Source organism: Lactuca saligna, chromosome 2 (genome assembly GCF_052625555.1).
Source record: "Lactuca saligna cultivar CGN05327 chromosome 2, ASM5262555v1, whole genome shotgun sequence".
Classification (NCBI taxonomy): domain Eukaryota; kingdom Viridiplantae; phylum Streptophyta; class Magnoliopsida; order Asterales; family Asteraceae; genus Lactuca; species Lactuca saligna.
Genome location: NC_136418.1, coordinates 165964742 through 165979941, shown reverse-complemented (window position 1 = coordinate 165979941; position 15200 = coordinate 165964742). Strand labels below are relative to the sequence as shown.

The window sequence follows — 15200 nt, the reverse complement described above, 5'->3', positions numbered from 1 at the left end:
AAAACAGGAAGAATAGGTTGTAAAACAAAACTGTAAAGCGTAAACCCCAATTTTGATCGTCAGATATTTTAAAAATATAAAGAAAAAACATCAAAGGAATAAAAAATTATATATATATATATATATATATATATATATATATAACTTAGGAATACCATGTAGTAAATGCAATAAACAGAAAATAAGCATATTACACAGAAATGTGATCTCTAGTTATCGTATGATAGAATGAAGCAAAGGGAAACACAAACTATACCTCTATACAACTCCACCAACCAAAAATCTCAATGCATGCTCTCACTGTCTGAATGTCTGTCTAAGAGGTAGGTGTAGGTACACTCGGATGACAAATATTAATTAAATAAACCTAAAATAAACTACACATATCATCACCCGAACAAAGGAGGACGCTACACAATCAAACAGACTATGCACTAATGCACTGCACTTACTTGTCTTGTATAATATTAATATATATATTCATGTATATATGCATTTTTTTCACAAAGAATTACACATCATCTACCATTATATGCTCTCTTCCATTCTCTTGTTGCCTTTTCATGTCGCATACCCCACTCACAAACCTTATAATAACTTACTTGCATTCTTTTAATTGTAAATTCTAACCGGTTTCTCAAATGTGTGTCGGTTCTGCAAAAAAAAAAAAAAAATCATTCCAAATTTTATATCTTCGGTTTTGTCACATGGTTTATTATTATTATTATTATTATTGGGCTTTGATGTAGTAGTAAAAGTACCTGATTTGCAGCATACGACCTCTTGGGTGAATTGTCAGAGTGTTCTAATCCAAGATATTGTTCCCAAGCACCATAAACATCTCTTCTCTGAAACCATGTATTTTTCTCAATACATATTACATACAAACACTTAATACATTTTTCTCAATAAGAGAAAACTTTACATACCTGAAAACGACTTGAGACGATATCCGAGTCCTGAAGGTATGTGGGACGCCCCAAAGAGAGAAATGCAAACTTCCACTGATAGGTTGGTTGAAAATCAAAATCAGAAATTGGTTTTTTTTTTTTTTTTTGAGAAAAGAATATGTATGTGAATAATATACCTTGGAAAACTCCTCATCTGGAACCTGTAACTTCTTCTGTATCCGAAGTTTAACTTCAGCTAATGTCTCACCTTCATGAATCACCAGGAAGAAGGGTTCCCCAAAGTTCTGGACCTGCTGTGGGTGGAGATATTAATGAAAGAAATCTTTAGTATTTTACTATTTTAGTATATTATTAAATCAAGAAAATTTGAAAACCATGACCTGGTTTTGAGCTGTGTCTTTCATGAAGTGATACACATGGATCAGACGATCCTGTGGGCCCAGCTCCTTTTCTTCTTCTGGAACCTACAGTAACAAACCATGCCCATAACCTCAACAAAATGAACAAATAAATATTTAAAATCACATATAAATCAAACATGAGCAGTAATATAACATACCTCCTCAGCACGTAAAGTCCAGTATTGATCATTAATATTCTCGATTTTTTCATTCAGAGGGAATATCTGTGCATATATATGGAAACATGTTATTGTGTTTTTAATGATTTGGCTGCATTGCATACACCCAAAATGAACTTGGAATTTGGAAACATGACATACCTTGTAGATTTTGTGGTAGAAAACCTCAAGTAATCGAAGCTCTGCATCAGGATTAGACAGCTCAACCTGCTTCCAAAAGTTTAGATCATAGTATGAAGTATGAACAATAGATAGATAGATAGATAGATAGATACCTTTGTCTTAAGATCATTGATTACATCCCCTACTGTGCTTTGCTTTGGCAATCTAATAGTATGTATTACCACCTAACAATTTATTTATAAATAAACAAATCAGAAAAAAGTTTTAAAAGGACAGATGTTGTAGCTCAGCACTTACTTCATCTTTTGTAGCATGATGAAATGCAACTTTCAGAGTTTTCAGGCCTTGTAATTCTGGTAGAGGGATATCCAATACTTCATAATACAAAATGTCTGAAGTCTGCAACAACAACAACAACAAATATATATATGTTTCAGTTGATTTATCTATTAGAAAATTAAGAGGTCAAAAAAAATGAATAAGCAACCTGATTGTAGTGGGCCAGCATGTCTGAGAGGTGTTCAACTCCACGATATTTGATTGGCTGAGGTTTAGGCTGCTGAGAGTAACAGTTGTGAGATGTGAGCCTGATTTTAGATGGATCATCTAAGTTTAGATGTCGAGCAAGTCTTTCAACCACATCATCATAATTGTTAAGTTTTGACCTGAAAAAAAGTCAACCATGTCAATAAAAACAATGATCAGGTTCATGAATTCAATCACCATAACATGAACTCACAATTCTAGTGAAAACTCATCATCCTTTGGCTTCTCCAGTGAACGAAAGCGTACAACCTATGCAGTTTCCAGTATTATTAGATAATGCAACAAAATAAAAATCTAAAAAAAAAAAAAAAGAATTTATGAGGAGTCCCATGTAATATGATAGTGTACCTGACGATTGTGAACATACTCAAGAAAAGATGGAACATCAGGATAGCGATATGTTTCTGTAATTGGTTCATCCTTAAGAGGTTTCTGAAAGCACACAATGTCCCCATCTTCAAGCTGAAAAGCAATCACAAAATGGTGATTAAAGAAAGAAAGTGTAATGATGATATTAGAAAGATTGCAATTGAAAAAGAGATACCTGACTACCCCGAAAAGTTAGCTTCTTGTCGATATGTTCACACATAACATTGGGTTCAAACTTGATTTCCTGGATGTAAGGAAGAATATGAAGTCAACAACTTAAATGATTCAGAAAAATGTTACATTTTTATATAAGAAACAAACCTCGAATAGTTCAATTTCTTCATCAGGTGCAAATCCAGCCAGTTCATTGAGCTTTGCTAGTATTTCTATTGGCTTTCCAGTGCCTTTCACAAATAGCCTCCCAACATACCTGGTATGTAATAGAGCTTCAGATTAATGAAAGAGAGAGAGAGAGAGAGAGAGAGAGAGAGAGAGAGAGAGTGGATACCGAAGTTCCTCCTTAAAGGGATCATAAAGTTTGAAGAAAAGTAGAATCTCCTCTTTAGTCTTCTCGGGTGGAGAAATTGGGCGTAAATCCTGCAATGAAAACAAAAAGATTTTGAGATTTTGAATTCAATATCATCCACCAACAGTTCAAAAAAAAAAAAAAAAAAAAGTTGTCACCAGGTATACCTGTCCAACTTCTACTTCCAAGAACAACTTAAGCTCAGCATTATTAGCCTTATTTGACACCTCTCTCAAATGTCCAACCTAAAAAACAACACAATAAACTTCTCATGTCAAACACCAACAATACCAATACTATTAAGCATGTGCACACTGATTAACAACTACATACAGACTGAGCTTCTTCTTGAGGTGTCAATGGACGATTTGGCCTGTAAGTGTGATTTTGGCGTTTTGCCCATAGCCAGAAACGTTGGTATTGCACTGGTATACCTAATTCCTTAGCCACATCTTCCTGAAAATGAAATCCAACAGAATAAGTGATAAGAGATATTGCATATGTTACAAATATAAATAAATAACTAGATATCTTACCTTGAAAAGGGCAAAAGATATTTGTTTTTGAATGCGGAAGCTGTGAACTTTGTCATGATCCACCAAATCAAAATATATATCTTTCCCTATCTGTCGACGAAGGTCGTCATCTCGAGCAACCTTTATAATCGTATATAAATGTGCCTCTGCTTTCTCCTTTCTTTTTTGATCCTTTTCTTCTTGTTCTTTCTTCAATCTTATCTGAAGAGGATGATGAGAGAAAGTTTATTATTGAAATTTTGGTAAAGGAATAAAAAGAATTTGTATCAACAGATTAATATATTACTCGTAGGTGCTCTGCTATATCCTTCTCATCCACATTACAGATTATTTTCTCCTTGTCACTTTCACGTATATACACAAGCATATATGCATTTGAATACTTTGTAAATTTAAATGGAGAGTTATTGAACCCAGGATTTGCTTGAGGTAACTGTCACACAAAAATATAATCAGAAGTTAAGTTAATAAAAACAGGATAGCAACTTTTATATAAATCATAACAAGTTAGCTATCGGATCACCTCCTCCTCTCCCCCATATTGCTCATCTAATGCCCTCTTCATGTCTTCTTTGGTTACACGTTCATCATCGAATTTAAACCTATAGTCAGATTAACTTCAGTAATGCCATGAATGGATATGGAAAAGAAATAAAAGTACACAAATAAAAAGTAAAGGAATTAGAGTTCAGACCATTGATCAGAAAGGGTTGGTCGGATGTAGGCATAATAATGTCCACCATGTACCCCACCACTGTGAACCAATACACTGCAATAAGATAATGTTCAAGGTTAGACCAAAAATCATTCATAAAATGGGGAAACTAAACATGAGAGAATAACGACATGGGAGTATTTTGTTTCTATTAACATATTGAAATATGCAAATAGATGGTAGTACCTGTGAAGAGTGTAAAGGTTGCGCACACTTCTATCTGCCTCGGGTGATAAATATTTCCCATTTTCTCTATCAAGATCAAGTTGCAAAGGGAATTCATAGCGATCATTTATCTGGATAGAAAAATATTTTTACTTAGAAAATCCTAAATGAGATGATTGTTTAGCAATTGACCTTCTTGTCACGGACAGAGCTTCTTGAAGTTTACAAAGCTCTCTGGAAAACACCGGAGCAATCAGAAATGTTCGATGGAAAACACTGGAGCAATCAAAAATGCTCGAAAAGACTCTGGACAAATCTAGGATGCACTAGACTACTCTGGGAGATTATAGAACATCCTGGAAGATATTAGAAGGTTTTAGAACATCCTGGAAGATATTAGAAGGTTTTAGAATGTCCTGGAAGAATCTCAAAGGTTTTTGAACAAATTGAAAAACCTAGGAAGGTTAAGAACATAGTGGAAGACCCTGCAGAGTATGGAGCATTCTAGAGTATTTTGGAAGACCCAAAAACATCCTAGATTGAATCTAGGACGTCGAAGAATGGTCTTGAATCGTACAAAACCTTGTACATAGATATAGTGGATGTAAGAATATTCTAAAATAGTCATGTATAATATGGAGGTCTAGAAATGAAATGACCCGAGAAGAAATGTAAGTCATTTATTTTTGGAGGTCTAGAAACTTCCTGAGAAGAAGTGTAAGTTAGGGCTGGCAATTCTCGACACGACACGCGACACGAAATAAATGGGTTTGGGTTGAGTTTTTCAACCCGCTAACCCGCCAACCCGTTTATTAAACGGGTCATATATGGGTTTCTCAAAAAATAAACGGGTTGACCCGCCAACCCGTTTATATTCTTAATAAAAAAAATTTATATTTTTAAATGTATTTATGTATCAAGTATTAATATTTAATAAGTATTATATAATATATACAATTTATTCATAGACCATTTGATTGTTTTGACATTATTACTCATGGTGGATGGTCTAAGGTTATAAGTCGTAACCTATAAGTCTAAGTCTGTAACATGTTTCTATGAATATTTTTAATTTTCATTTGGATGTTTAAGACTTAAATATCTAAAATTTGGACCCACGAACCCAAATCTGACCCATTAACCCGCCAACTTGTGAACCCGTATAAATAAATGGGTTGGTGGGTCATATATGGGTTTATGTTCCAAACCCGCCAACCCGTGACCTGTATAGTTAAATGGGTCGTGTTTAGGTTGGCATATTTTGACCCGCCAACCCGAACACGACACGATTGCCAGGCCTAGTGTAAGTTACCAATATTAAGCAAGGGAACTCACTCCAAACCATCGAAAGATCACACAGAGTAGCTTTGTAAATTATCAAGTTTTTTTATAACCATCAAGAGATCACACAGAGTAACTTTGTAAACTACCAAGCTCTTTGTAGTAACAGAAGCCTTCTTTGTTATAATATTTTGTTTTTGAAATCCTTATTATTATCAAAAGAGCATAATTACATGACTTAGTTAAAAGTGAGCTAGGTGGCACACGGTATTGGTTAGTCGAAGAAGTCATCCCGTGAAATGTGGTATAGAGCTAAGGTTTGTGTGAGCAGAGATTATGGCCATGGAAGGAAAAATGAAGCTACTAACATCCTTATAGTTGTTGAAAGTGGGGACAAAGAGAGGAGGACCAAATCGACGAATATAAGGGAAAAGAGGAGCACCAAATCGAAGAATATAAGGGATCAGTCGGTTCGGTATATACCTTGGCCAGCTTGTTCTCGAATAAGCTAACAAGGATGAAGATATACCTTGATGAGATCCTTGAATGGAAGGATACCATTGATCAATATGCAATAAATGACAAACGGTGATGGAATGAAAGAGGTCATCAGTGTCATCAAATAAGTCCTTGAGCTCATTAATGCCTTACAGAAGGAGTTCCTTTAGAAGGTAAACGCCCTACAAGGAGATGTGAATTTATACAAGGCCTTAATAGCCAGAGGGGCAGGAGCAAATCGAAGTTATGAAGAAGAGGGGGGGGGGGGGGGGGGGGGGGGGGTCCTAGTACCCACCTGCTTTTTAAATTTTATTTACAATTTGTATAGAAAAATTTAAGACGTACCTTATAGTCTTTGACAAAAAGAGAGAAAGAGAGGTATGGACTATAAACAAAAGAAGACGGAGCACATTTGGTAACAAGAATGAGTCGCACATTTGGTAGCAAGAAAGAGTCGCACATTGACATAAATAGATGATATCTCTTTTACTCTTCCACACCATGAAGTTTTTAGAGGCATGATTCAGACCGGCTTACTCCATTTAAGTTGTTTAAGCCAGGAAAAGAAAATTAAGGACCAATTTGAGCAATCCTCTCACTACTGAACCGGTTGTTTTTTTGGTTGAATAAGGCCCGATTGAACTCGATTTTCTATTAAACCGGTATGGTTGAAACCGACATGTGGTTTTATATTCTATAATCGCTACTACGGATAAACTAATGCAAGGGAGACGTCACGCATTGAAGCGCTTAAATCGTTGAAATCTGGAGGTAAACACGACCCTAAAGAACATGACTAATTTTTTGGTCCTTGGAATGTTACTTCAATGCCACTAAAGTTAAAGATGACAAGTCAAAGGTAGATACAGTCGTCCTATATTTATACGTCATATATTTATGCCAGAATACAGCTGATAGACTTATACACCATAAACACTTGGGAAGAATTCGAGAGGAGACTTAATAGACAATTATAATCACATAATGTTAAAGACATTGTGATGAAGAAACTTTGTGAGCTAAAGCATACTGAATCCATCCGAGAATACGTGGTTGAGTTAACGGTAAATGATAGATTGATTGTAAATCGAAGATAGCTGTAAGATATATTTTTGATAACCAATGAATGTTGAATGAATTGATTCAATTATAGTCTAATGGGTGAGATGAAAGGAACATAAGTTGAGTAACTAACCTTCACCATCGTGTCCCGCATAAAATCATATTCGAAACGTTTCAACTGAAGTTGAAGAACAGGGGGGAAATCAATGAACAATACGCCCTTCTTTGCATCCTATAAAAACCATATTCATAGCATCGCATGTGAAAACCAAGATAATAGCATACATCAAACTTAATTCAAACAAACAAAATGTCACCTAAAAGCATAAAATGTTTAACTTCGAATTTTTACAAACAAAATTAAATTTGAATAAGTCAAGTTAATACACCAACCTGTAACCCATGTTGTTCAGCATGATATCTGTTGTCACCTTCAAGCCTTTCTACTTCCACATACTTGTCAAAAGAGGCATAGACATCACGGCAACCTTTAACATCAAGCTGAAGATCTACATAACATATAGATTAGCAAGAAATTATGTCTATATGAAAATTATTATCGTAAGTAAGATTTTTACCATAATACGACTCTTTTCTTGTTGATTTGTAGTCGACATTTATGCATTCAATATAGTTCATATTATGTCCTTCAAATAACTGTTGAATTGTACCCTCCACAACAGTTCCCTGTGTCAATGAAAAAGTGTGCATAAGTACGGGTATTATTGATGATCAATGTTTTAAAACCCAAATTGACCCGGCCAGTTAACGTGACTGGGTGAAGAGAGCGGGTCAATCATGAACGTTTTTGCCTATTTCTGACTCAAATCAAACCTGACGGTTTCTTAAAAACCCGGTTAACCAATGACCCGAAATCACTAAAATCCCGAGTTAAACCGGTTTTGCCCACCTCATTTGAAAATTTTTTAAAACAAAAGTATTTGCTCAATATGCCTGACCTCGAAAGCCAAATTTATCCTCTTAGGTGAAATTCATGAACAAAATGATTCGGACTTAATTGTGATTCATTAGGTGCATAGTTAAGTTGTAAAGTGCAAGTGAGATGAGTAGGCCAAGAAAAATAGGGATCTGTGGTTGATAGATTAATAGTATTTAATGTTGTGAAAGTCAACTACCGACTCCTGCTTAGTTATGCATTGTTGATCACCTGTTAGGAACGATAACTTATATTTAATTATATATGACGTTCAAATCCGGGTTTAACCGGTCACCACACCGGGTCAACTAAAAAAACGGGTTTTAAAACATTGTTGATAGGTAACAATATTCAACTTTGATAATACCTTCATTTTGTCTTCAAGCTTCTCACAGAGAACTCGATTGAGTTCTTGAACGTCGTGTTGCATAAAAGAGTCGTATGTATCCCATCCAAAAGACTTTGTCAATTCTTTCGTGGCGACACTTGTGTCGCTATATTGAAGCTTATAAAATAAACTCTGCAAAGCCAGAGGAATGCTCCCTGATGGCATATCGTTTTCAGTTGTTGGCATATGATACACAGCCTGATTATCGAAAAGAAAATGTAAGTGTTTTCTTTCAAGTGATATCAATGTGCATTATGTGATGTAGTAAGATCACCAACCTTCCTGAAATATGGGATATGGTATAATGTCTGTAACAGGGAGTTCATATAGCAAGTAGCACCTTGATTCTTAAGGCCAACATAACCTGTCTCCTTCTTTGAATCATGCGACCAGTAATCAACAACTTTCCGGACTGCCACATCAGCTTCAACTATACATTTGTCATTGAGAAGATAGCCTCTAGTGGGGTCATATAGCTCACTTAGAGGCATAAATGAAGTGAAACCCCAATCACTTTCTCGTGAATTGAACTGGTGTTGTGTATCTGTCGAATGAGGAGATGCCCAAAATATCACAAACCATATTATGCGTAAAAGATGACATCATTCACGTGTGCATTTTACTAACATAAGGGTATCTAGTCTCGAAGAGTTTTGTCTATGAAGGTATGCTTCACATAGAAAAAATCCAATAAAAATTTACCTTTTCTAACCGATAACTTATTATGAACTTGATTAACCACAGCTAAGCTGAATTGAGCATATCTACTCCAACCATATGGCAATGTTGAGGAATCGGCAACATCAAGGTACATTGAAAGATGGTCAACATTGTTTCCTTTCGGAAATATGAGCACTCGCCTGCCCAAGCAAAACACAATGTGAACAAAATCTTATAAACCAATCACCACATGTCTTACATTAACAATGCAACAAATTGAAACTAAATAGCGAAGATGAAAGCTACAGATAAACATACCATTTATAACCTCCGACAAAGAAAACATCAGAGTACAACTTTTTGTTACTCAACCTCGAAAAATTTTCGATAGTCCATGTGAATCGTGCTGATGGTGGATCATCAACAGTTGGTGCTTCAACAGCATTGGCAGCTTCTGCTGGTGCAACTGAAAAAATAGGTATGACTCGCATTAATAAAGTTTGAAAAGCAGAATTGCAATTCATTATATCATATTCCATGTATTAATGAGAGCATTGCAAACAGAAACTCTGAAAAAAAAAAAAGTAACGAATGGATAACATTGTGTGCAGTACCTTCCATTGGTTGAGGCCCTTCTGTGGCAGCGAAATCAGAATGTGGTACTAGCATCTCGTCCTCCTCTGCCTGCGTTATTAAATTCAATAAATAAACGAATTGGATCTGGCATCACTTATTAAAAAGTTCCGGATCAATCAGAATTCAAAACCCTAGAAATTAAGAATTTCCCCAAACCGTAACAAAGAAAATAACAGATTCAAACCACTTAACATCATGTTTAAGATTTTTCAGAAAGATCGTTTATGAGATCACAACTCGATAAGACAATTAAGTGAGTATGACAAAGCAAGCGAAACTTAAAACAGTAGATATAGATACAGATACAAACGTATGTGTGTGTTGCGCGTTCATATGTGTCAATAAGTGAGAAAGAAGCGGGTTATGTGTGTGCGTGTATATAAGTTTGTAGAATGATTGTTATTACATCCATGGGAGGAGGAGTCATCAGAGTCATCGGCGGAGATTGGTGGTCGAAATTGCTGAGCGAATCGGCGGTGAGAGGTGGAGGAAATTTTGAGGGGGCTCTGTAGAAAACGTGGGCCGAAAGGAAAAAAATAAATATAAATGGGATGGGGGTCTTGGCTGGGTTTAGATTTTAGAAACAAGGGAGAGGGTAGTTTCGGGATCCATGAGGTACACAGCCTATTAAAAAAATGTGAATTTCATTTGATTACTTGTTTAAGAAAAAAAAATTAATAAGTTAAAAATGTAATATATTTTTTGATACGTATATATTTACAAGTATTCAACTTGTTGAAAATGTTCAATTGTCTTTTTACAATCTCATATTTATTTTAAGAAAGTTGTGAAGGGTATATTGTGTAAATAATGTATTCTGTAAGGTTGGTAAGTGTATGCAGGGTATTGAAGACACGCGGGTTGAATCTGGATCGAGTCTGGGTCGGTTTATATTCGTGGGTTGTATCCGAGGTATAAATAGAGAAAGAGAAGGTTCTGAACTTCATTCTTTAGGTCATAAGATCAGATCAAGGGTTTCGTTCGTTCTTATTTCTCGAAAGTTCTTTGTGTTGGCTTGACATATATGTTTATGTTGAGTATGGAAAAGTGTGTAATCAGCTCTCTTGTAACTTTTTTTTGTTAGAAGTAGATTAGGTTGAGTGACGATCTGAGTGTTTTGTAGTGAGTTTTGGTTTGTAAGTAAATTGAAAACCACCTGTTTCTTGATCTTAAAATGATATGAGAAATGGTAATGTTGGGAAATTTGTCTTCTGAGTTTTTTAACATGGTATCAAAGCTTTAAGGCTCGTCTTCGCTGATCCTGGCGGTCGCTTCTTGTTCGTCTTCTCGTGTTTCTACTTTTGACGATCTGTGAAAGGTAGACTTCCTTTCTTGTTTTTTGTTTGTGGTTGAACGATTTCAGTTTAGTTTTTTGTTTTTATTTTCCTAAATCTAGAGTCTAGTTGTTGAGATCTTGATACTGCGAGGTTTTTTGTTTAATCTTTCAGGAATGTTGTGATTTGAGATCTCACTGAGTGTTGCTGTGAAGAAGGTTAAAGCTCGCCAACGAAATCGATCAATCCCTATTAAATCTGAAATAATCCTCTAGGGGTCAGATTTCATCACTGATAAACCCTTGCAGGAAACGGATTTAGGGAGTCGATACAGTCAATCTTATTTGCCTATTGCACTGTGAGAGTTTCTTGTTCCCTTTTTTCTATTTTCTAGCTTAGATCTGGACGTTTCAGATGTGTTTGAATACATATGTTAGTTGTTGGTTGCTTCTTGAAGCTATTCTGCTATTTTGTCTTTTTTCTTTCACACTGTGTTGATTGTCTTGGGCCCCGACATACTGTGGTGACCATCTGGACTTTAAGTCAACACTAGTGGTGTTTTTGTTCTTGATCTTTTTTTGTTATTTGGTTTCTTTGATTGTTTTTTGTTATTTACTATGGCTGGTGAAACTTCTAATGGAAGTGGTGTTCCTAAGGAAACTCCTGTAGATTTTGATGATCCTTTATATGTCCATCCTTCTGATAATACTATAACGTCTATTATAACTGTTAAACTGACTAGTAATGAGAATTATCGATTGTGGCGTAGTGCTATGTCTAGAGGTCTTAAAGCTATAAATAAATTGGGCTTTGTAGATGGTACTATTACTCTTGAAGGTACTGAGAAATCTAAAGCCTCTAAATGGGAACGTGTAAATGTTGTTGTCTGTAATTGGATTCTAGGGTCAATTTCTGAAACTATATATGCTAGTCATGTGTATTCAGATAATGCTAAAGATATTTGGGATGAATTTTTTGAAATGTATAATAAGTCTGATGGGTCAGTAATTTTTAATATTCATCAGCAGATTAACACCTTAAAACAAAATGGTTCCTCTCTTTCTGATTATTTTAATAAACTAGATTCTTTGTGGAGGGAGTTTGATGGGTTGACTAGTTTAACTGAATGTGTGTGTGAGGCAGCTACAAAACTTAATGATCATTCAAAATTGATGAAGCTAATGCAATTTCTTAGTGGACTTGATGATGTTTATAATCAAGTCAAGCGTCACATTCTTTTGATGGAACCTTTACCCAATGTTAAATCTGCCTTCTCTATTCTTTCTAGAGAGGAGTCTCTTCAAAAGAATGGGTCTCTCGGGTCTACTGTTTCTTCAAAACCACAAGTTTCTGTGTTTAATAGCAAAATTAATGATTTTAGACGAGGGCAAAATCAAGTTAGGTTTAAGAACCAAGGATTACAATGCAAACATTGCAATCTTAAAGGTCACACGATTGACAGATGTTATAAACTAATTGGTTATCCAAAAGATTTTAAATTTAAAAACGAAAGTAATAATCAAAACAAATCTGTTTTTGTGAATTCTTCTTTTGCTAGTGTTAATAATAGCAAGTCTGTTTCTTCTGAGTATGGTCTTGGGAGTGATGCTCATTTTCTCATTAGTGAGCAATATTCTAAGTTTTTGCATCTTATTAGTGAGAATTCTGCTGGTGATGATGTATCTGCTACTGCAAATATGGCAGGTATGTCTGTGTTTCAATGTTGTAATTCTTGTGTTAGTTCAAATGATTCTCAAAGTTGGATTGTTGATTCAGGAGCTAATCAACATATGATAGCTTCTGAGTCACAACTTAAAGATGCTATAGATGTGTCTAAACTTAATTTGTCTGTTAAGCATCCTAATGGTTCATCAGCTTCTATAAATAAAATAGGGAATCTTCAATTGTCCTCACATCTTACTTTATTTGATGTCTTTGCTGTTCCTGATTTTAATGTTAATCTTTTGTCTATCCATAAACTTTGTAAAGATAGTGGTTGTGAGGTTGTTTTTTCTGAACATACTTGTAAAATCCAGGATTCACTATCAAAGAAGATGGTGGAGAATGGTAGAGAGTCTGGGGGTTTATACTATCTTGATTGTGTTCCCTCAGGTATTTCAACAAATAATGTGTCTAAATGTTGTGTTTCTAAACTGACTTGGCATAGTAGACTTGGTCATCCAGCAGACCAGGCTTTAATATCTTTAAAAGGTGTTCTAAAACTTGGAAATGAATCTCTTCCTCCTTGTGATGTTTGTCATAAATCAAAACAAACTAGAGAATCTTTTCCACATAGTCAACATACATCAACCAAGTTAGGTGAGTTGGTTCACATAGATGTCTGGGGTCCTTATAGGCTTGCTTCTGTTGAGGGGTTTAAGTACTTCCTGACTATTGTGGATGATTTTACTAGGGCCACTTGGGTGTTTCTTTTAAAATCTAAAATTGAGGTTTTTGATTGTTTTAAATCTTTTGTTAATATTCTTTTAAATCAATTTAATGTTAGTGTTAAAGTTGTACGTCCAGACAATGGTACTGAGTTTGTTAACAATCAAATGAAGTTTTTTTGTTTTGAAAAGGGTATAATACATCAAACATCATGTGCTTATACTCCACAACAAAATGGAGTTGTAGAAAGAAAGCATAGACATATCCTTAATGTTGCTCGGTCTCTTTTATTTCAATCAGGAGTTCCTATTAAGTATTGGGGAGATGTTGTTCTGACTTCTGTTTTTTTAATAAATAGAATGCCTACTTCTGTTTTAAATGGTCAATCACCTTATGAGCTTGTTTTTCAAAGAACTCCTAGTTTTGATTATTTAAGGGTGTTTGGTTGTTTATGTTTTGCTGCTAAGCAAAATGTTTCAGATAAATTGTCTGAACGTGCTGAAAAATGTGTTCTTTTAGGATATTGTTCTGATAAAAAGGCTTATAAACTTCTTAGTTTGGATACTAATTCTTCTTTTGTATCCAGGGATGTGAAGTTTTATGAATCTGTTTTTCCATATAAGTTGAAATCAACTTCTGTTGATAAAGTTTCAAATGATTTTGGCCCTAGTGATCTCTTTTCCTGTGATGAATTTGATAATAATAAATATATAAATGATTATATTAATCTTGATGAGCTGAGAGTAGAGTCTCATTTGGATGGTACTGATGCAGCCATTGGTATGGATGATGTTGATTCTAGTAGTTTTGTCAACCCTGGTGGCGAGGCAGATGTGCCTCCTACTGATAACTATGTTCCTTCTTCTTCGAGCGTATCTGAGGAAAGTAGTCAGTCTGTCTTAACCCCTTCTGTGGATCAGTCTATAGGTATCTCTAGATCTAGGCGTGAGTCTCATATGCCTGTTAGGTTTTCTGATTATATTGTTGAAGGTAAGTATAAATATGGTGTTGAAAGATCTGTTAACTATTCTTTTCTTGATTCTGAAACTAAGTGCTTTATTTCTAATCTTGATAAAACTGTTGAACCTAAAAGTCATAATGAAGCTTTTTGTGATCCAAATTGGATTAAAGCAATGAATGATGAAATGGAAGCACTTCATCGAAATAATACATGGGAGATAACTGATTTACCTAAAAATAGAAAACCAATTGGATGTAAATGGGTTTATAAGATTAAATACAAATCAAATGGTGAAATAGATAGATATAAAGCTCGTTTAGTTGCTAAAGTGTAACATCCGAAAAATACAACCAATTTAAATTTTTCAAAACCACCTGATTTTCATTAAAATGTTTACAAAAAGGTTTTCAATACAAGTCATTAGAGTATTCCCAGAATCACATTGCTACAAAATCATGAGGAGCGGTACGATCGCGCCTTCGCCTTGCCACAGTCTCCTGAAGAACCTGAAAAACATTAAACCACAACTGTAAGCCCGAAAGCTTAGCGAGATACCCCCAAAATACCAACCACGCATACGCCCTTCCAGGCTACGACCTTCCGGTCCAAAACATATGAAACATACATAACATAACAGTACATAA

General features: G+C 35.0%; 1 protein-coding gene across 2 annotated transcripts; it reads right to left on the bottom strand.

The window, feature by feature from the left end:
* Nucleotides 1-157: 157 nt before the first annotated feature.
* On the bottom strand, nt 158-10493 carry LOC145032610 (ubiquitin C-terminal hydrolase 13-like). 2 transcript variants are annotated; one of them, XM_078981480.1, is made up of 31 exons: nt 10340-10493; nt 9912-9981; nt 9616-9763; nt 9340-9497; nt 8916-9181; nt 8617-8835; nt 7891-7999; nt 7706-7821; nt 7446-7544; nt 4493-4602; nt 4286-4360; nt 4115-4193; nt 3878-4024; nt 3592-3792; nt 3389-3511; nt 3223-3300; nt 3038-3126; nt 2851-2959; nt 2705-2773; nt 2509-2622; nt 2354-2409; nt 2102-2279; nt 1912-2013; nt 1767-1838; nt 1633-1698; nt 1471-1536; nt 1292-1375; nt 1088-1204; nt 930-1004; nt 762-848; nt 158-654 (listed from the first exon to the last, which is right to left on the bottom strand). In XM_078981480.1, exons 1-31 carry the CDS (start codon nt 10367-10369, stop codon nt 613-615), a joined length of 3354 nt encoding a protein of 1117 aa, XP_078837606.1. In that variant the 5' UTR covers nt 10370-10493; the 3' UTR covers nt 158-612. The 2 variants fall into 2 exon arrangements, with proteins under 2 accessions (XP_078837606.1, XP_078837607.1); XM_078981481.1 differs by having other exon boundaries at nt 1088-1201.
* Nucleotides 10494-15200: the final 4707 nt, after the last annotated feature.

Bases quoted from the DNA above. Each gene is read 5' to 3' on its own strand.
- LOC145032610 (XM_078981480.1), bottom strand. From the start codon at position 10,369: ATGACTCTGATGACTCCTCCTCCCATGGAT. The intron at 9,764-9,911 runs GTACTGCACACA...CTATTTTTTCAG, and splicing joins AGGGCCTCAACCAATGGAAG to TTGCACCAGCAGAAGCTGCC. The intron at 3,301-3,388 runs GTATGTAGTTGT...GTTGTTTTTTAG, and splicing joins CTCAAGAAGAAGCTCAGTCT to GTTGGACATTTGAGAGAGGT.